The sequence below is a fragment of the Syzygium oleosum genome, unplaced genomic scaffold, assembly GCF_021117445.2.
Source record: "Syzygium oleosum isolate NSW1041296 unplaced genomic scaffold, Sole_v2.1 Sole_v2.28, whole genome shotgun sequence".
In the NCBI taxonomy this organism is placed as follows: Eukaryota; Viridiplantae; Streptophyta; class Magnoliopsida; order Myrtales; family Myrtaceae; genus Syzygium; species Syzygium oleosum.
Genome location: NW_026607512.1, coordinates 702871 through 722504, shown reverse-complemented (window position 1 = coordinate 722504; position 19634 = coordinate 702871). Strand labels below are relative to the sequence as shown.

Sequence of the window (19634 nt, the reverse complement as noted above, 5' to 3'; positions counted from 1 at the left end):
CCCTAATCCCGAATCTCGGATAATGTCGACAGAATCGTGGCGATGAGACCATTCGTACGTATGCTCCGATATGAATGCTTTGTCGCACGTTGAACTACTTGAAGGTGCGACATGTTAATTTAAATGCTCATCCACCCATCTCTTACTTTTCAATCGGAATTCTTTGACATACCGACACTGATATGATCATATGATAGTCTCTCACAAGTTCCGCTCAAGATGAGCGGGAGGAATAATAATAATGCGACTCGAATAAAAGTTACACGGTGAATGGCGAGGCACGACACATTACATGCAGAGGCTCTGATATTAGTGAGTTTAAAGCTCACAAATGGAATCGATGTTAAATGATGGATGAAAGGGCATAGTCGTAAGTTTTTTTTCTAACAAGAGAGAGACTATAATATAATCAGCCAAACTCCAAACTTGTAGTATAATTTACCCTACTTTGCGTATCAGTGATTTCCAGACAGACCCACAAAAAGAAGAAGAAGAAGAAGAAGAAGCGGCAAGATCTGTGATATCTCTTCATGTGGACTCATGGAGCTAAAGTAACATGGTCTCCCATGGTCTTCTGCAAAGGCTAGTATTCTCAATTTCTCATCATCTTCATCTTTGCGATCTTGATGCAGCCTGGATTATCAGAACTCCAGATCCTCCCCAAACAAGTACACCATCCTCTCCGCCCTCCACGGATCGCCGCCCCCGTCTCCTCCCTGCTCCTCCGACGGATCGCTCCACAGCTTCGCCCTGCAGATTGGGCAAGTTTCGTGGCCCTGGTCGATCCAAGCGTCGAGGCACTCGCGATGAAACGCGTGAGCGCAGTAGCAAAGCTCCCTCACCTGGTCGCTCCCCTCCAGGCAGTTCATGCACACCGCGCACACGCCCGAGTCCGGGTCTCTCCCGCCGTCCGATGACCCTCCCCTTCTCTCCATGAACTCGCGATAGGACAACACGGGACACGGATTCCTTGCCGGCTTGGATACGTCGGAGGCGATCGGGAGCGGTACGAGTGAAGGAGAAGGCCGAGAGCCGGTCGCTGCTTCGTTTGGCTCTTCATCCGCTTCCGATGGTCCGCCGATCAGCGGGAGACGAGAGAGCAGCGACCCGATCACGTGCTTGGCGCGGCGGAGATCGAGGTTCCAGGACGCTACGGACGCGAGGGCCGGAGCTTGCTTGGTGCTCGGGTCTGGGGAACCCATGAACTCGCAAGTCGCGAGTCTCGGGAGCGAGACGAAGGAGATGGTAGAAATACGAGCTAAATGACAATGACCGGCCGACAATTACATCCCACCAAATGATACTTGAAGGGGCAATTCACGAGCTGTGGGGTGTGGTCCTTCTTGGAGGCATTACTGACGACCAAAGGACGAACGTTTACATATGCACAAATTCTCGATATTCTGCAATAACGAAATGATACGGTTCATGGGTCACATGCAATTTACTATTGCGGTACATAATTATATTATATTTATACGCAAATCTCTTGTATCTTTTGTATAGATTGATGCGAGCTAACTCTAATGCTTGCAGAGTGCGAGAATCAAACTTCACATCTGTGATATTAGTTTTTCTATTCCTTTAATTCCTTTATCAGTAGGATTGCATATGCCTGTTGGCCTTTGCCCTTGCACTTGGCCTTTTTTTAATGGCCACTTGGTATGTGATCCTTTGGAGTTGAAACAAATTAGGGCACCGAAAACGCGAGGGGTTTGGATGAGCAATGATTCTTATAGTAATTGATTACCCCCATTCATTGGGAAGCACAAGTACTGTGATGTTAGCCAGTGCCAATTAATTACGGTTGGAAGCAGAAGTTGGGGGGGTAATCAATATTTTGTGATGTTGGTCGATGCCGATTAATTCGAAGTTGGATTGCTCCGGCAGTTGTTGAGCTCGTGCATATACATTGGTCCTCTCACCTAACATGCACAGTACTCTATTGGGCGATCATTATCACAATTAAAAAAAATTTAAATTTATTATACGAATACTAATTAATGAGAAAGTATTAGGTCATCTCAGATCTCGAACCAATCAAGAAGTGACGCGTGGCTCTACGTGGGCGAATGGCCTCCGCTGGCTTTTCCGCCCCAAAATACATTATTTTCCCCATTTCTCTCTCCTCTGTTCTGTACGCTTGCTGTTGCACGGATTAATGGCGCTTTCTCTCTCCCCCTTTCTAAAGAAAGAATACCCACGCTATAGCTTCCCTCTCCTCCTTTCTTTCATTCTGAATTCAAAATTTTGGGTCATCTTTGCTCTCTACCCTCGTTGCGTTGCTTCTTCGGCCCGCTCCGACGCCGGTTCATCTTCGCTCTCTGCCCCAAAACTCGTTGCTTCTCTGACCTGGATTGTGGTTTCCTGCACAAGACGGTGAGGAATGTTCTTGTTGTAAGTCGCAGACTCTAAGCAATTCGAAGTTCCGGCTCTCTTTGATTCGGCTCGCGGCATGATTAAACAGTGAATTGATTCTTTTCCAGATTTTTCTACTTTTTGTTGCTGTTATTTTTTTAGTTTCTTTTATTGGTGGGTAATTGCACGAGCTTGGCTATTGAGTCGACAGTTTTGCCCGTGAGTGTCCGGTGTTGTGATTTTTGGGAGGTTTGGTTTGACTAGGACAGCATTGAGTTTCAATCTGAGGTGAAACGAATGGTTGGAAGTTACCGCAAAACCAAGGACGTTAGCAGAAAACGAATGATTTGTAATATTGGATATGATGTCGAAGCCTACCGAGGGACTTGTCTAGTTTTTCTATTTTTGGCTTTTGTCTTCAAGTATTTCAGTGAAAGTAATTCGATCACATCATGATATTATCTCGCAGTACCTTAATGTTGCGAAGAAAGCATTATGTCACTTTTGAGCTAAATGCTGTGTTGCTACGCCTATATAACAATTCTCTTTAATATAGACTATGTATATAAAAACACAAAATCCACAATGTAACCTTCTTTTGTCCAAATTTTATCCACGGTCCATGTTAAAGAAAATTGTTATATAGGCAAAACAACACAATATTTAGCTCAAAAGTGACATAATGCTTTATTCACAGCATTAAGGTATTGCGAGATAATGTCATGATGTGATCGAATTACTTCCACTGAAATACTTGAAGACAAAAGCCAAAAACAGAAAAACTAGACAAGTCCTCGGTAAACTTCGACATCGTATCTAATATTATAAATCATTCGTTTTCTACTAACTTCCCTGATTTTGCGGTAACTTTTAACTATTCATTTCGCCTCGAACTGAAACTCAATGCCGTCTAGACAAACCAAACCTCCCAAAAATCACAACACTGGACACTTACGGCAAAACTACCAACTAAATAGCCAAACTCGTGCAACTACCCACCAATAAAAGAAACTAAAACTAAAAAAAATAACAGCAACAAAAAGTACAAAAATCAGGGAAAGAATCAACTCACTGTTTAACCGAGCCATGAACCGCGAGCCGAACCAAAGTGAGCCAGAAGTTCGAATTGCTTGGAGTCTGCAACTTACAACAAGAACATTCTTCACCGTCTTGCGCAGGGAAACCACAATCCAGGCCGGCGTAGGTCGGAGAAGCAACGAGCTTTGGGGCAGAAAGCGAAGATGAACCGGCGCCAGAGTAAGCCGGAGAAGCAACGCAACGCAGGCCAGAGAAGCAATGAGCTTTGGGACAGAGAGCGAAGATGAACTGGCGCCGAAGCATGCCGAAGAAGCAACGCAACGCCCAGAGAAGCAACAAGCTTTGGGGCAGAGAGCATAGATGAACCAGCGTCAGAGCGTCGGTATTCAGAATGAAAGCAACGCAACAAGAGTAGAGAGCGAAGGTGACCCAAAATTTTGAATTCAGAATGAAAGAAAGGAGGAGAGGGAAGCTGGAGCGTCGGTATTCTTTCTTCAGAAAGGAGGAGAGAGAAAGCGCCATTAATGCGTGCAGCAGTAGGCGTACTCGCATGAACAGTGACGGAACAGAACAGAGGAGAGAGAAATGGCTTGTGCAGAAATGGGAAAATGGGGAAATAAGGGATTGTTTGGTAATCGGTTAATAGTATCCAATTCTATTTTTTCGTTTTTCGAAATAAAAAAAAGAACATAAATTTATTTGGTAAATTTTTTGTTCTTAAGTATAAATTTGTTCCCAGAATTAGTTTCGGAATAGAATCAAAAGTAAAAAAAAAAGGTTGATTCTTGATTCTAGGAACAAAAATCAAAAATAAAAAAAAAAATTTATTTTTCTTATTCTTCTTTTTGGTTAGTTGCCAGTCGGCCATAGGCCAGGGTTGGCGAGGGCGGCTTGCGGCCTGGGCAAGGGCGGCTTGCGGCCTAGGCAAGGGTCAAGGAAGGGAAAGAAGAAAAAAAGAAAAGAAAAAAAAAGGAAAAAAGAGAGAGAAAGAAATATTAAAAAAATACAAATTTTTATTAATAAAAAGAAATTTGTATAGTTACTAAACGCATTTATATTCTTTTTCTATTACAGTAATAGAAATTTTGGGCAGTTACCAAATGTCTTTAAATGCTTAGAAATTATTTTCGGGAATGAAATAAAAAAAAATCATTTCTGAACAGAAATTGTTTCCAAAAACAGAATGGTTACCAAATGCACCCAATATATTTTGTGCGGAAAAGCCAGCGGGGGCCACTCGCACACGTGGAGCTACGCGTCACTTCCTGATTAGTCTGGGACCACGCTGACGTGAAGGTCCGGGATCACCTAATATTTTCTATTAATTCAGCCTTATAACTTTCAATTTGATCAATTTAGTCATAAATATTTTGATAATTTATTAACATAGACTTTCCGACTAATTTTACCCGAAAATCACTAACTGGGATGCTGGTCATCCTACGTGGCACAACTGACGCTGATGTAGACAATATTTATAATTATTTTTTTGAATTTTTTTCATTTTGATCGAGGGTCGTCGATTGACCTTGGCGAGGGCCTACAACCCTCACGAGCGTTGGGCGAGGGTCGCGATGCTCTCGCCAAATCTGGGCCAAGAGAAGGTGGCGTCGCCCTCACCAAATCTAGGAAGTTGCCAGCGACCTCCATTACAGAAAGAAAAGGAAAGGAAAAAAACTAAGGACAAACTTCAGAAAGACTATATGTTTCGACTTTTTGGGAAATCTTCCCACTCCATTGCTAGTATCACTTGTTTAGCTTCAGCAAAGATTCGGGTATAACAGAGGAAAGGGCAATAAAAGCTCTATATATATTGCCTTGTCGTAGAAGATATGGGTAAAGATCGTGAAAGGAGGTAGGACCCCGACGCCCCAAAAGCAGTCGCGCATGCCTTTGACATCACCTGTGCATCTACAGCGTACCAGGAATACATGTCAGAGAAGAAAAATAAACGGACAATGTGGAAAGGGATGTCCAACCAAAATGAGTTGACGATTCAGCTCCTAGAGAACCTTCTTCGCCGGAACAATCTCGATTAGCTTGGTGGACCCTCTTAGTTTTAGACTGTTATGCGAAGCCGTTCTTACAATTTCTCTCCCAATAAGCAAGCCGATTGAGCAATGCATGATGACCCGTGGGCGGACTAGGCCTGCTCACAAGCCCTTCAAAGTTACGTACGCGTTTTCTGCATATTCGATTGCATGGAGCTCACCTCGAACCCGAAGTAGAGGTGATCGGTTTCCACTCAAGAACCGGGAACTGAACCAGAGGAACCGGTTCCCCTTTTCTTGGAATCGGGAATCGGATCACCCGGCCCATTGGGTGGGCCGATGGAAGCGGAGGCATGTTCCTGGGTGGGCCAATAATCTGGCAGACCAATGTGTTCAATAGTGTGGAAGCAAATCAAGAAAGAGGGAAAACTCCATTGTTGAGCTCTCTCTCTATTCATGAACAAGATCCTCACGCTCAGGAGGACCCAAATAAGTGTTGCCTGCGGCTTCGCTTTCCTGGAGAATCGATTCGACCCAAAGAAATGGTGAATGCGACCCTTTGCTGTGCACTGCCCAATCGCACCTCCTGCAAATCACATCTTCGACTTCTCCTAACCCCAGCTCGCTGCTTCTCAGACTCTCTCTGGTTATGGAGACGATGAAGGGCCAGGTCATTTTGGTAGAGGAAGACAAAGCTCCGAGCTCGTCGGAGATGGTCGCTCTTCGCCAGCTCATTCTTCTTCGCCACGCCAAGAGCTCCTGGTCTGACCGTTCCCTTAGAGGTTCATTTTCTTTTCCGGAAAAAGGGATATTCAATCACATAGTTGCATTCAACGGCTCTTGTCCAAAAATGCGATTCTTTTTTCTTATCTAAATGTTTGAGGATTGCTGCATTGTCTGAGAGAATAAGATCGGCAAAGTGAAAGCTTCACTTAAGTCTTTTGAGTGTCTAGGCAATTTTTGAAATCAGTCCGATCAAGGTAGGCGCTTCCACACATGAAAACGAGAATCAAATCGAAAATCACTGGTTCCAATTTTTTAGAACTGGAAACCGGACCGGTGCTCCCAAAAACCCCCCTAGAACTTGCCGATTCGATTCGGTCTAGGCAGTTCCTTTTGTACATCCCTAACTTGGAGGTGAGATTTGATCAATGATCCCCGTTTGAGGCAAGCCGCAGTAGTCTTTGTTCGTCAACAGATCCACCTAATCAGAGAGATGCTCGTCATCGGACAACAATCAAAATTTGGTCAGTCCGCGTGATTCGGTATCGATCCATGAAAACCAATACCAAACCAACTCCCTGATTTCGAAGAATTCAATTCGGATAGCCAATCGAAACATCCAAAGGATTGGCAAAATAACGTAGTCTAGGATAAGTGAACAGAGAGAGAGAGAGAGAGACTGTGTCATGAATCACAATGATCTAGACAGACACCACAGATTCACGGCGTGAACTTGTTCACAATCCAATCACGTTAGCGAGGTTCTGATACCGCGATTAGATTACAGTGACAAAATACACCAACTTGATCCGTCTCCAAGGACCTTGCAAAAGGAGAACAGACTTCACCTGACAACTGAATAATATCCAACCGTGACGGGAGCAATCTCCATCCTACTATGACCTACTTGTTATACAACCCGCATACAGCCTGAAGAATGCCGACACGCCAATAAGTAACACGTTCATCAAGCAGCTCCACGGTAGGCGACTCTGAAAAGATAAAATAGCAACTTCATGAAGATAAAATAGCAACTTCATGATATAACACCACACATGCTAAAAAGGATAGGCAAATATAAGCCGACCGAATCAGGAAACCAGTAACAAGTAGTCTTGGAGTTTTTAAATCGAGAAGAGAGCGGAAATGCTATGCATGCAGGATAACTGACAACAATAGCACTGGATAGAAAGCTGTAAACCAGCTTCATCCTCCTAGTTCTAACAATTTGTCCAAAGTTTTCATCCATAGTAATGCTACTGTTAGGCAGGATGGTGACAGCACTGCACTTAGTTAAGCAGCTCTCCCATGTTGCAAGACATTTTTTTATGTATATATCATGCTTGACTTACCAGGACGAAAGGACAGACAATTACAAAAGATCTTGGTAAGATATCTTATGGGCAGGCACATACACTGCAGTATTATGCTGCATTGATGGCGTAAAGGTGTTGTTATCAAAATGAAAAGCTTCTTGGTTAATTTTATCAGCCATTAAAATGAAATCTCAGCAATCTCATCAGGACTCATCAGCCTTTCCCAAACTTACAGAAACAGTATCAAATTATCAATCCAGTATCCAGTCTGAGGTAGCAGATGCAGCAAAGGCAATAGAGAACAGATTTTGAAAGAGCAAGAAGATCAAACTACGTCATTTGAGAACGCATGTGCCTCAACCGACACATCTAAACAGTGGCCAGAGGAAAAACATTCGATCCATATGGCCATAACCAAATGCTTTGGACTCGACTTGCCCTTGCGGTTTGAACTTCTAAAATAAGCAATGCCATTATTCAGGACATGAATTGCCAAAGCTGACTTGAGCAGCAGGAGACCATAATGGTACTAATAGACCACGCAGGTTCATTTTATGTGGCAATGAGTCACTGACTTTTGACAAGATAACCAAACATAATGAAAAGAGGAGGCTAAGCGCGTGCTACTAGAAAGCTACAGTGGCTGAGCCATGTGTTTAAACAAAGAAAAGTCTAAAGACTCCATTTTATTATATCAGCTTTAAGTGGACAATGTGAAACCCCAACCCTGCACCAGGTCTCAGCAGTCAATACTTCCTAGCTATTGACTTTAGCTACAAGACTCCCTGAATAAACGGTAAACTATTTGTGAATGGATTAGACCGGCAAAAGATTATCAACAAATTGCATGTTCGAGGAGGCCAATTCAATCCTACCCCAAAATCCATGAATGAGGCTGGAGAGTGGTAACATCCGACGGGTTGAGATTGCCAAACATGAGACGAGACAAAATGACATTCAAGGAAGTTAGGGAATGAGTCCTCTGACAGGGTTGGAGAGAACTCATAGAACACAGTCTCATCACTCTGCGGTTATAGTCAGTGACGAATGATATTATCCACAGTCTTGGGATGTTCAAAGAGAGCTCTCACTGTACCATTTAAAAAATCATAAAGGCCACCTTCGGTAAGTAATGTTGGCAAATGATTTGAGCTATTACTACCAGACAGCACATGCACTTCAACATGATGTCTAAGAACCAATATGAAACCCAGTGAAAGTGATGAAGCTCCTGGAAAACAAGCTAGAATAGTTAGCCAACTATAATTCTCAAGGTAGAATTGGCCTTCCATAATTCTGGGATAACTAGCTCACGGGAAACAACAACAATTCATGAAAGCAAGCTTCAAATCACTTGAACTAACATATAACTCAACAACCACGAAAGAGAAACTTCAGACCTCAAATTTCCAAGCGCTACATTTCATTCAACTTCGAAGAGCATTTCATTTAGGCAACGAACAACCTAAACTGTTCATCTAGACAGAACACTCAAGCTCAGCAACTCCTAGGCATTGAACCATCCTGTGACCAAGACCATTGACTACTTACTGAGATAGAGAGATTTTTCACACCTCAAACTTTCAAAAGCTGCATTTTGTTGGCGAACGAGATAGCAATCCAATCCGGCTGCGCCGCACACCACTGCAACTGGTTTATCTCGGACCCAGCAGAGTACATCGACATCGGGTCAATCCCGTTGGGCCCAGCAACGGTGGGCAACTCCCAAATGAGCGCCTGAGAGTCATCCCCGGCCGAACAGATGTGCCTACTACTCTGGGGAGCCCACGCAATCGCATTCACGCTCGCCCGATGCCGCTCGAGCTCCGCGACCGGCATCGCTGGCGACCTTATGTCCAAGATCACAACTTTATTGCTGTCCATCAAAATAGTGGCCATGTATCTCAAGTCCTGCTTGTTCCAAGCCAGCCTGAGCAACGGGGTATCGGGCTGAGGGCTCTCGTAGATGATCGTGGAATGCTCCTTGTCCCTCAAATCGAAGATCCGCACCGACCCATCAGCGGAAACGGAGGCGAAAACCCTAGCCTCGCCCCAGGCAATGTCGTACACCTCCTTGTCGTGGGCGATCAGCTGCGTCTCGACCACGTTCTTCTCGATGTCCCAGATGGTGCACGTGGTGTCGATGCTGCACGTGCCGACCCGCTTCGGCTCGATCTCGTTCCAGTCGAAGGACGTCAGCGGGGCGCAGAACTCGCTCGTCTTGCTGTTGTTGAGCACCGCGACGGGCTCGATCGAGCTCTCCCGGACCTCCCAGAGGCGGAGGTAGTCGCCGGAGGAGGCCAGGAGGTCGGACTTCGAGGGGTTGCCGGAGGCCGGGTGGAACATGAGCTTGGTGGGCGGGTAGGGGTGGTCGAAGGAGAGGGCCGGGTGGGCCTTGACGGAGAGGGAGTCCGGGTCGAAGGAGACGACGTCGACCCGGTTGGTGTACTCCTCGAGGAAGCTCCCGACGGCGATGCGGTGGTGGTGGCGGGCGGCGGCGGCGGCGGCGGGGGAGGAGGAGACGGCCATGGCGTAGAGCGGGTAGGGGGACTCGTGGGTCACCGAGTTCTCGGATCGCAGGTGGTGGGATTCCTGGGTCGAGTTCTCCATCTCCGGATTTTCTCGGGAAAGAGAGAGGGAAAATGTCCTGGGGGCAAATTTTTTCCCGGGAAAATGGACGAGGCGGGGGGGCTTCGGGGGGGACTGCACGGGGGAGGAGAAGTATTTAAGGCCTGATGTCGTTTTGGCCCGACGGGGAGGTTCAAAACGGCGGCTGTCGTTCATCTAACTTTGTCGCTGGGAACGGGTTGAAAAACGGGGAGCGTTCAACGCTGACTAGCTGGAGGGGGCAGGGGGTGCCACGTGGGTTGGACCGAGACCGGGACACCGACACAGAGCGCGTGCGCGTGCGCGTGCGCATGACTCGGTCAGACCGGACACATTTGTTTTGACCAGTCTCGGCTCGTGAAGGCAGAAAGCAAGCCGCCCAAGAAAGATGGAAACATCGTTTTAAAGAAGGTCAGCATGCCCCATTCTATAACCCTTTAGATCGCAAAGTTAGACTCCATACCGGGAGAGAGCAAGACTTGATTTGCCGAGAAACGATCCTTAGGAACGGGATAAGCCTTGAACATCTTCCAAAAAATGTATATTTGTATTTAAAATATTTAATGGTAGTCTTATATTTAATAGTATAGAAAGTAGTTGAGAAGAATGAATATATGGGGTGTTTTTCCCCTCATTTGTATCATTCAACATTTGAACAGTAGAATTACTTTCTCTTTCAAAGCCCCTCTCTCTCTCTCTCTCTCTCTAAACGCTTTCTCTTTCTAGTTTCTACAAATCAGTTGATCTAGTGAGCGAGTGATCGATCATTGGGAAAAAGGCTTAGCTTAGGTGATCCAACGAATTAAAGGAAGCCTAAGTTGCCGCACAGCCTCGATATCAAATATTGGCTCGTGATAATAGCGTGTAATCGTTGCCGTAAGAGCATAATCTTGATAATTGAACAAATAATAACCAAAAAGTAAGCTTTTTGCGAGCACGAAAAGATGTGACATCTCCTATTTGAGTTTTACGCGACATAACTTCATTGGTTCATACCTTAAGAAGACGTTTTTCCCCCTCCGGACAACCGGGCATGGCGGGGGATTTCTTGAAGGAGTTACTGATGCTTCGGCTCTGAACGATCAGGATCCAAAGTGTTGAATCTCTAGATGGAAAGAAGAGCTAAGGATGAGTGCGTTTAGTTTATGAAGTTGAATTCACCTGGAATATTAAATCGTACGATCCGTGTTAAAGCTTAACAACTCATGCGAGTTTGGCTGACTCGCATGATCTAGAACTCACTGTAATCAAAGTTCTTTGTCAGAGAGAGAGAGAGTGTGTGTCTGTGTGTGTTTGACTCGTCAAAAGATGAGTTCATGGTTTGACTGGGCTAACATGAATTGGGCCCAGATCTTTCGGCAATGGAAAGTGAGTGGGTCGAAATCTGGCCCTTTTTAACTTGCAACTTGTTGGATTGTACCGTCTGTAATGTTTAACTACAAGATGTTGTGGACCCGATAATGAACACGGAGTCTCAAATTCCATCTGTAAAACCTGACCTCTTCGAACTGCAAGTGTTGAATTAGGCCTCGAACCATCAGCACGGCCCAACCCATGAGGTAGACGTAGCTCGTTTAAGTGCAAAGATGGGGCCAGTTACCTAAAGCTAAGAAATTCAAGATTTCCTGAAAACTCTGCAAGTTTAATATCTGTTAGTAAAAGAAAGAACGGATATCCGAGACGTGCAAACGCCGTTCTTAAGGATAATTTTGCCTCTTGGAGTATGAAATCCAGTGCATCTAGCTCTAGCGGTTATACTCCCAGATACAACAGATCTTCCTTTTTACTTCTCACAGAGTAATCGAGGGAATAGGAAGAACATCGTTATATGTAAAACCCAGCAAATAAATGAAAAGAAAATAGAGAATTTCTTGTTTTTGGTATATTTTTATTGTGATTTGGAGATTTTCTTTGTAGACATATAAAGGAGACGGTTAACAAAGAAATAAATCAAAGCCAACGTTACAAAGCCGTTACAAATTGATTAGAGTCATACTTTCCAATCAAGTCGTTACAAAAAAATTGCTTTGAATAGTTCAAAACCGTTGAAATACCCAACAATCCCCCACGTATTTCAAAAGTTTTGAAAAGAAAAGAAAAAACATAAATGTTGGGTTAAACTCGATTGAATGTAATGCATCGGAACTGATGCTCGTTAATCTATGAACCAGATCTAGGAAGAATGAAATAATAATGCACGAAATAATTGGTGAAGTTTGAAGCTTTTATGAACGAACAATTTCTTGCGTGAATTATAATTTTCACCAAACGCATTACACCCCACGAACTTTGTTGTTCGACTCGGTTTTGTGCTAATAGGCCATGCGCCTGCCTAGTTTATTCATAGGTGCTCTAAAGATTTTATCAAAATTCTCATAGGAGCGGCTCCACTCCATACTTATATAAGTGATTCTATCAAGTGTTTACTGCAATTTAATACACTACCAATAATGGCTATGGAAATCATTAAGAGCTTAACTCAAGCTCTCTTTCATTGCAGTTTTACACTACTCTCACCTTAAGAGGGACAATAATTTCTATAGATAAGTGAAATGGAAATTTTAAAATTTGTTACGAATATGCAATTGAATCATAAAACTTGCAAAAAGTGCAATCAACTCTTAAAACTCGTCAAATTGGTAAAATCAAGTCATTTCGTTAAGGGTTAATACCACGAAAAACCCTAAATTGGTACACTTGTGACACATTTACCCCAAACTATTTTTTTTACCATAAAAAATCCCAAACTGGTACACCTGTGACAATTTTACCCCAAACATACCACAAAAAACCCTAAACTGGTACACATGTGACAATTTTACCCCGAACTAATTTTTAATATTATTTTTTTGAATTTTTTCTTTTTTCTTTTCTTTTCTTTTCTTTTTTTTTCCTTCACCTTCAACCTCTGGCCGGTCGCCGGTCCGGCGACCGGCCAGAGGCGGAAGCCGGCGGAGGCCGCCCTCGCCGACGTCCGGCGAGGGCCGCCCTCGCCGGATCGGCGAGGGCGCCCTCGCCGGCGTCGGCGAGGGCTACCTCGCCGGCCGGCGAGGGCCGCCCTCGCACGATCCGCGAGGCCGCCCTCGCTGCGTCGGCGAGGGCCGTCCTCGCTTGCCCGAGGGCAAGGGCGACCCTCGCCCGACTCGAGCGAGGGCGGCCTCGCCCCACGCAGCGAGGGTCGCCCTCGCCCGGATCCGGCGTCGGGCGAGGGCTACTCGATGCCGGCGAGGGCGGCCCTCGCCGGATCTGGCGAGGGCGACCCTCGCCTGCGTCGGGCGAGGACGACCGTCGCCCGACGCTAGCGAGGGCAGCCCTCGCCGGCTTCCGCTTCTGGCCGGTTGCCGGACCGGCGACCGGCCAAGGTTTGAAGATGAAAAAAAAAAGAAAAGAAAAGAATAAAAAATAAATAAAAATTCGAAAAAAATAAAAATTAATATTAAAATTTTAATTCATGGTAAAATTGTCACATATGTACCAGTTTGGGGTTTTTTGTGGTAAGTTCAGGGTAAAATTGTCACAAGTGTACCGGTTTGGGGTTTTTTGTGGTCAAAAAAATAGTTCAGGGTAAAATTATCACAGGTGTACCAGTTTGGGGTTTTTTATGGTCAAAAAAATAGTTTGGAGTAAATGTGTCACAAGTGTACCAGTTTAGGGTTTTTCGTGGTATTAACCCTTTCGTTAATTCCGTCCAACTTGGATGACGGAAAATACTGACATAGTTTTTTTTTAATAATTTCTCTTTTCTACATGGCGTTAAGGTTAAAAGACATCGTTTTGATTAAAATTTCAATTTTTTAACCTAAATTTTAGTTAAATTATATTAAAACTAAGAAAGCTAATAGTTTTTAAAAAACCAAAAAAAAAGAGAAGAAAATACAGGGGCGGGCCCTCTTGCCAGTGGCCGCCGCCCCATCACTAGTGGGGCGTTGGCGATGGGTCGCTGGCGATAGGGCGGCGGCCACATAGGATGCCATGTAGTAGAGAGAAAATAACAAAGAAGCCATGTCATCAATGTGTGTGTGTTTTTTTTAAAAAAATTTAGCCTTTTTGTTTTTTAGTTTGTCTTTTTTTGGAAAAACTTTTGGATTTTTTAACCTAATTTAATTAAGATTTAATGTAAAATTTAGGATTCGGATCAAAACAACGTCGTTTTAGTGATTTAATTAACCTTAACGCCAAATAGGACGCCATGTAAGCGAGAGAAATTAATAAAGAAAGCCATGTCAACATTTTCCGTTAAATAAATTGAACGGAGTTAACAAAAGGACTTGATTGCACCAATTTGACTTGTTTTAAGAATTGGTTACGCTTTTTGAAAGTTTTAGGACTCAAACGCACTTTCGTGACCATTTTTAGGACTTCCACTGCACTTATTCCTAATTTTTAGTGGTGCATCACTTGATCAACAAGCGACTTGTTATTACCTATATGAACTAGGAGTGAGCGGTTCTAGATTTTTTATAGGTTCCAGATTCCTTATAGGTTCTACGTGAAACCTGAAACTTACTCTCGGGTACAGGTTTCCTATTTTTTGAAGCCTAGAACCTACCTGTCCGAACTTGGAACCTGGAACCTACTCTGTCACAGGTTTCAAGGTAGGTTCCAGGGTTTAACAGATTCCTTTTTTTTTTATTACATTTTTAGTTAAACAAAACAAAAATGAACGCAACAATACTAAACCAGTTTGTCATTGATCAAAGAAAATACAAAAGACTCGTTTTCCTGGCATTACGGTTCCAACAAATATAACTAAAATGAGAAGTCAATGTGTGAATCGATACTAGGGGTAAGCAGTTTCATGTTCTGTATACGTTCCACCCATGATAATAGGTTATTCATTTTTTGGAACTTGGAACCTACCCTATCACAGGTTCGAGGGTCAGTTCCAGAGTCTACTCAGGTTCCACTTGTATTATTAAATAAACAATTGCAGTGAATCATCACTTTTAATAACCACCACTTACTGCTATGATCTACTAACCACAATTTATATTTAGATACACGAAAAATATAAAATATTAACAAATTATAAAATGAAAGCTCAGACTAATGGTTCCAAATCATACATTCATCATCTAATGCCATGAAACACCTCAGAATCATGAGAAGACAGGTTCAGATTCCAGATTCCAAGTTCCACCTACCTAAAATCTGGAACCTACCTGTCGAAACAGGTCCCCCAAGTTTTGGAATCTAAAATCTATCATGCATACCTTGGAACCTAGAACCTACAGGTTCTCATTGGTCAGGTTCTCGGGTTCCAGGGTAGAACCTAGAACCATGCTCACCCCTAATATGAACCTAATTCATGGGATTGCAAATTGCATAGGAAGATTGGGTTACCATCATTACTGATTTTCCTCAACTAGCTTGAGTCCCGTTCCTCTCGATGTATAGTAAGAGGATCGGCCGAGTCCACTTCTGACTTTAAATAATCAATGGATATAATTTCACCTTTAAGCAATTGCTTCACCACATTACGTCTCAATCGGATATGTATGTTTTAGCCATTGAAAGTTTCGTTCTTTGCAATAGCTATTGCCTCTTGACAATCACAATGGCCCAAAAGAATATATGCTGAGGAGTATTTTAACTACTCGGTCTCATCTCCAAATGTGAGTTTGAGAAGAACTTTACCTTTCTCGAGAACTTGAGTAGTTCTCGAGTCACTAAAATAAATAATATCTTCTCCTTCCCCTATTAGAGTGTAGGAGGATAAAAACATTTTTTTGCACATATATGCCTAGTAGCAACTGAGTCTACCATCCATTCTTTCAAATTGGTCACAATATGTGCTTGAGAAATAACCATAGCAATTACGTCATCATAATCATATGCTTTAACCGAGTTGACTTTTGGTTTAGCGGTATGATCATTTCCCTCATAATTTTGTTTAGCTGATTTCCAAGTCACGGCACTTCCACCATGGGTGAACACATATCCACTAGGAGATTTTGTCTCATCTGAATTTGAATCTAACTCGTACTACCGTATCTTTTTGATATAGAGGGAAATTCACTATGTAAAATGTCAGCGTCAGCATTCTCTTTCTGCATTGTACTGCATTTTTTGTCTCAACTATTGTACTACCACCACTATTTTACTACTACCAAACACGTCACTTTTAATAAAGGAAATCTATATGCAGCACGATATTCAACATAATCAATAAATGTGGATACACAATTTAAAGTAACTCAACAATATGCAACTTGGTAAAAAGTCTAACATGGGGATAAAGGTATTAATTTCAATGACGCACACGAGCATACATATACCAGTATCACCTTTTACAAGATTGGGTCTAAATTGAACTCAAATTTCATCATATGTATTTGAATATCGCATTGAATATTTTCATCTACCATGCAAGCTAATGTATATCAACATAGCATTAAATAAAACTCAGAACATTCTTGAATGCCAAATCAACTTAGGGGCAAACATGAATCACGTAAAAACACATTGACGGAATTTTTTTGTTATTTCCAGCATGGACACATCACAAAAAAAAAAACCAATTTGCATCAACTTTATTGACTAATTACAAATAATCAAGAAACAACTTATTAACATATCACGATTTCCTATCTCTTCACTCAACAGTTAACACATGAAAGAGAGTGATGACTGAACATATCTTCTTCTTTTTTGTGTTCACCCATGGTTTTGCTTGAGAAGACATGCAAAAGTAGAATATAAACCAAGGTAGCGAAGAGAATCTGAACATAAAATTGACTATAAAATTCAATTAAAACAGAAACGACCTGATTATTGGGAATCCGAATTATTCTTGAGATTGTTGGAAAATCTGTTGGAAAAGATGAAAAATAATAACAGATTTCCGAGGCGTGCAAGCAAATATCTTAGGGATAATTCCACCTCTCGGAGTACGAAACTTAGTGCGTCAAGCTCTAGTGGCTATCCTCTCGAGATAAAATAAATCTTCATCTTTACTCCGCATAGAGTAATCGAGGGAACATGAACAACATAGCTATATGTAAAACTCAACAAATAAATGGAAAAAAGAAAGAGAATTTCTTGTTCTTTTGTATGTTTTTATTGTGACGTAGAGATTTTCTTTATAGACAAATAAAGGAGATGGTTAATAAAGAAATAAATCAAATCAGACGTTACAAAGCCCTTAAAAATTGATTGCAGTCATACTTTCCATTAAAATTGTTACAAAACAATTGCTTCGAATAATTCAAAGCCGATGAAATATCCAACAAATTGACAAAGGACAACAATTCCAACGACAAACATTAGGTCTTCCCAGTATCAACTAAAGGTAATTCATGTATCATTCTTTGAAATCTCGTGAGGGCCATTATGATTTGCGCGAAATGGTCGACAAAAATCGAATCTTCGTGTCTCAGCACTTTGGTATTGATCCATTGGCGTACATATACGATTAAACAAGCTGTCTTGCTACACCGCGACCCAAAATATGTGAGGCTTATCACAATACGTGGCCTTATCCCCGAGACCAGGCATTGACCTTGACTTGGGATATTTCAAGTCATTGCTCAACGATACTTCCCATCATTGATGCTGGTGACCCACAAAGAGCATGTGGGCGTGGTCGCCCACATCCACCATTCGATCAGATACGGGGGGAGCATGAAAAGTAATCTATGGTCCAAGGATGTCGAGCCTACAAAGTGAGGATCGTTTAGAGGTTCTTCTCTCGAAATCGTGTGGAAAACGGAATGGACACGCAAAAACCTAGGCCTCATCTTGTTACATGTGGGGGACGAAGTTGTGGGCCGTGAAATGTGAACGGGTAGAAAACCGAGTCCAAGTCAAGCTATTGAGTACAAATGACAGGTGGGCAAGTTGCGTTATCTTTTGGTTTCTGGGGCGGTGCGATAGGCTCGATTGCACGTCGAGATAAGGGAAGCTCTGCGTTTTCTTCACGGTTGTCTCGTGGCCCATCTTCATCCTGGAGCAAAAGCTCATCATCATCCATTCCTGCCATCGACAAGGAGCGAACAGACAGGTACGGTGTGACCAAAAAGGGCGCTGAACGACGGTGATCACGATGCCCCGCGCCACCCGTCTCTTCGCACCACTCAGAGGGTTTTCCACGGCGGGTACGATCGAGAGAAGTGATTTTCACGGCATCGCTGTCGACTTCTAATGCAACATGATGATCATGACTAGATATAGAACGAGAATATATGGCAAATAGTTTATCGTGTTAGGGACAGTTCCTGAAAATATCTTCGTTGAATTAGGCCTTTCGCCCCGGAAAAAGAAAAATTGGGGTGGGTTGGGTCTCGATTTCTGTCGTTCATTGGCTTAACTATTTTCGATGGGAAAAATTATCCAAAAAGTTTTAAATTTATCGCATTTTTGCTAATTCAGCCTCAGACCTTTTAATTTTGTCAATTGAGTTCTAAACCTTTTCACGTTTTGCCAGTTGAATCGGTTCGATCAATTTTAACTAGAAATCGCTGACGTGAATGCCGGTAGCGGCACGTAAGACGGCAGGCAGTACATGGACAATTTTTATAATTTTTTGATTTTTTTTTATAATTTTGATTTTATTTTTCTTTCTTTATTTTCCTTTTTTTCTACCAAGTCCGGCGACCATAGGTGAGGGCAAATAACCCTCATTGACTATTGGGTGAGGGTTGCGAAGCCCTTGCCGGTTGTAGGTGAGGGCACAAAGCCTTGTTGGCCGCGAACCAAGGGGCCAGGGCTTCGCAGCCCTTGCCAATTCTGGGGCAAGGCCGCGACCCTCGCTTGCGACCAGCAATAGTTGGCCGGCCCTCGCCGGGGCTTGAAAGAAAAAAAGGAAAAAAAAATATTAAAATATTACTGAAAATTGTCTACATCAACGCTAGACGAACCACGTAGAACATCCGGCGTCTACATCAGCGATTTTCAACTAAAATTGGCCGGATGGACTCAATTTGCAAAACGTGAAATGTTTAGGACTCAATTGGTAAAATTGAAAGATTTAAAATTAAATTGATAAAAAGTGCAATAGCGTTATGATGTTTTGGATAATTTTCTCATTTTCAATGAATTGGTTATTATCAGTCATTTATGCACCTTTTAAGTATTAAAGCCAATCGTTTCGAAAAGTTTAGTTTTGTTCGTCTGGATAGGTCGTTGACCTTTCTTGTGGTTGAGGATTCTTTATAGGAGTAGAATTTAGTTAATTTATTTTATTTAATTTCAAGCGAGGCCCCTTGCTTTTAATTTCTCTCGTACTTTAACAGAAGAAAACTATGATTAATAGCTTCTCGATAAAACCGACATAAGATATTGGTTATTTGAAGGCGTGATATATGAAATAATCATTAAAAAGTACTTCAAAGTCCTATAACGAAGGAAATAATACATTTTAATTTGACTAAGAAAGTAAAAAAAATTTGCATGTTATAACGCGATATCACTTGATTAGAGCAAAGACTCTTCTCGACACCATTATATTATTATAAATTATGGGACCGAAAGCATGAGATAATCATAGGCGCATAGTTATTAAATGTCTGCTATAACAAAATTGTGAAAAAAAAAAATTCCGTGGCAAAGCGCGGGTATTCGGCTAGTTCCCTCTAAGGCTCTGATTATAAAACAAAATGCG

At 42.6% G+C, this 19634-nt stretch overlaps 2 protein-coding genes across 3 annotated transcripts; both read right to left on the bottom strand.

Moving 5' to 3' along the window:
- Window positions 1–641: 641 nt before the first annotated feature.
- On the bottom strand, window positions 642–1202 carry LOC115680646 (E3 ubiquitin-protein ligase RHA1B-like). Its single transcript, XM_030604457.1, has one exon. The coding sequence runs from the start codon at window positions 1200–1202 to the stop codon at window positions 642–644; it is 561 nt and encodes a 186-aa protein (XP_030460317.1).
- A 5610-nt stretch (window positions 1203–6812) lies between these two features.
- Window positions 6813–10165, bottom strand: LOC115680729 (protein TRANSPARENT TESTA GLABRA 1). Of its 2 annotated transcripts, none has more exons than XM_030604559.2 (2): window positions 9001–10165; window positions 6813–7040 (listed from the first exon to the last, which is right to left on the bottom strand). In XM_030604559.2, exon 1 carries the CDS (start codon window positions 10034–10036, stop codon window positions 9002–9004), a length of 1035 nt encoding a protein of 344 aa, XP_030460419.1. In that variant the 5' UTR covers window positions 10037–10165; the 3' UTR covers window positions 6813–7040; window position 9001. The 2 variants fall into 2 exon arrangements, with proteins under 2 accessions (XP_030460419.1, XP_030460418.1); XM_030604558.2 differs by having other exon boundaries at window positions 6813–7102; window positions 9001–10164.
- Between the last annotated feature and the right edge of the window lie 9469 nt (window positions 10166–19634).